Genomic DNA, 2,234 nt, shown 5'->3' with positions numbered 1-2,234 from the left:
TAAGTCCCCTCAGGATGCGCCGCTATCATGACAACATACTCTCTCCTCTCGCAGCCCTCTCAATAACTTTATACTATCTAGCTCGTCAGTTTACTCATAATCTCCGTTCTCTGTTCGAACATGGACCCCAATATCTTCGCTCTTCTCATTCCCACGAGTCCACTGGCACTCAAAGCCTTTTATTTACCAGAAAATCGGCCTTGCTTCCGTGCCGGATCGCGTACCATCGCCGAGCATGCTCTACTAGGCAGCAGTGACTCAAACCCAGGTCCCGAAGCCTTTGACGGCATGGATTGCCTTGCGCTTCTTTTCAGTAATCCCGCGGAGCGCTTGGGCGACCATGCCTTCCGATGGGGGTTAGGGACAAGCCCGAATATCTCGCACGTCCTTGTAGGGCCACCGGACACTTCTTATTTTGGCTTCTGCCATTTCATCATCACAATGACTCAAGAATACCACATTATTCTGCAGCAGCCATCTACCACAGAAATCATCGTATCTCATGACGGCCAAGCTACCGTCGTAAAAAGCGATTGGGTACTTCTCTCCTTCCCTCCAGATGAACTCGACCCATGGCGTCACGTCCGTATCTCAGTTGGCAAGTCCCCCCGACATCTCGAGTTCGAAATCGTTTTCCCGAACCACAAGAAGCAACCGCTTCAGGATCAATATCTCAACAACTTGCGCGCCTTCGTCGACACTAGCCGCTCAGCACTACCACGGCTTCGTGGCCTCGACCTACACGACATTCGGTCTCCCATATCACAGGCCCCCGTGTTCAAGGATGTCTTCCACGTAATAAGGACGGAAGGGCGGGGCGCTCACGGAGTCGTTGACCAAGTTGTTAGCCTTCGCAATGGGCGCTCCTTTGCTAGGAAGTCATTCTTCGAGCCGACCCCTCAAACCGGCGAGAAAAGACGACGTCGGGCCCGGGAGGAGTGGTTGTGGCGGATACGGAACGAAGTCAACCTTATGAAAAACAATTCCCACGTAAGTTTTGGACACCATCCCTATAATTAAGAAAGAAGGAAGGCGAAAGATAGAAAAAAAAAAAAAAAAAAAAAATGGAAATCACATTCTTACAACCAGCGCAGCCAAATATTATCCAGTTGATAGACTTCCAAGAACGCCCAAGACCAGCGATACTTATGCCTTATTACCCTCACGGAAGTATCGAAAAATTCGCAGGGCTTCACTCTCTTCGCGAGTCGCAATACTTGCTCGCTTTCTTCCAACTCCTCACCGCGCTCGATCACCTACACAGCCGCGGAGTTGCCCACCGCGACGTCAAGCCTCAGAATATACTCGTTACCGAGGTCAACCCCTTTACCATCGTCTTGTCCGATTTCGGTGTTTCCAAGTTCAGATCCCGGCGCAGCCCGCTGGAATCGTTTTGCGGTACGGAATGCTACGCAGCCCCTGAAATCTTCCCCGGAAAGTGTCCCGCCGAAGGCTATACCGTCGCGGTCGACATATGGTCGGCAGGTGTAATGATGCTCGATTGGGCCTTCGGCTACCCGGAATCCCCTCGGTGGGCGAGCTCGCAGCAAGGTTTAGAGTACTGGTGGAAAGCGCTCGTGAGAAAGGTTGACGGTTGCAAAGCCGACGACGAGGTCCGCGACATCTTGAAGCACATGGTTGTTATGGAACCTAAAGACCGCTTCAGTGCGAGGCAGTGCATAGAGAAGGGATATCAGAACGGGCTCTTCCACGTGGATGAGGATAGCCAAAGAATATTGGTTCGTACGCGCACTTGCGAGGATGAGCGTCACGGTGACCCCAGCACAGAGTGCGGTTGCCACCGTTCCAATGATAACGGCCGCTCGGCCGGCTCCGCAGAAGCGCCAGTGAATGAGGTCTTGGCCTCTCCTCTTGAGAACCGCGAACTCGACAGCGAGCTGTACCTGGCCTGGGAGGCATCTTCTCTCAGCAACTCTCCGGCCCGGAAAAGACGCAAGCTGGCGCCTCGCAGCCAGCTGAACTTGCCACAGTCTAGCGACTCTAGTATGAGTAGTTGATGATGCGGATGGGGATTTTTTCACTCTTGGGCCTGCGGCAACTTTGCAGATTAATGACTGGCAAGGACCTCACGTCTGATCCAGAGCGCTCCCAATCGCCCAGCACAGGAAGAGATTGTTTGACGCAAATATCAACCAATAGAACATTTTACTAGAATATGCATAGGTGTTGGCGATGATGTGCGCCCGGGAAGCCCGTCCATCACGCCCGTTGTG

The 2,234-nt window shown here is 52.8% G+C and overlaps 1 protein-coding gene across 1 annotated transcript; it reads left to right on the top strand.

Moving 5' to 3' along the window:
• Positions 1-441: 441 nt before the first annotated feature.
• SAPIO_CDS4022 (uncharacterized protein) lies at positions 442-2,018 on the top strand (the record flags this gene model as incomplete). Its single annotated transcript, XM_016786679.1, has 2 exons — positions 442-990; positions 1,110-2,018. 2 exons carry the CDS (start codon positions 442-444, stop codon positions 2,016-2,018), a joined length of 1,458 nt encoding a protein of 485 aa, XP_016643655.1.
• Between the last annotated feature and the right edge of the window lie 216 nt (positions 2,019-2,234).

This window comes from Scedosporium apiospermum, assembly GCF_000732125.1.
Source record: "Scedosporium apiospermum strain IHEM 14462 chromosome Unknown SEQ_SAPIO_0090, whole genome shotgun sequence".
Taxonomy (NCBI): domain Eukaryota; kingdom Fungi; phylum Ascomycota; class Sordariomycetes; order Microascales; family Microascaceae; genus Scedosporium; species Scedosporium apiospermum.
This window is presented reverse-complemented; position numbering and strand designations above follow the sequence as displayed.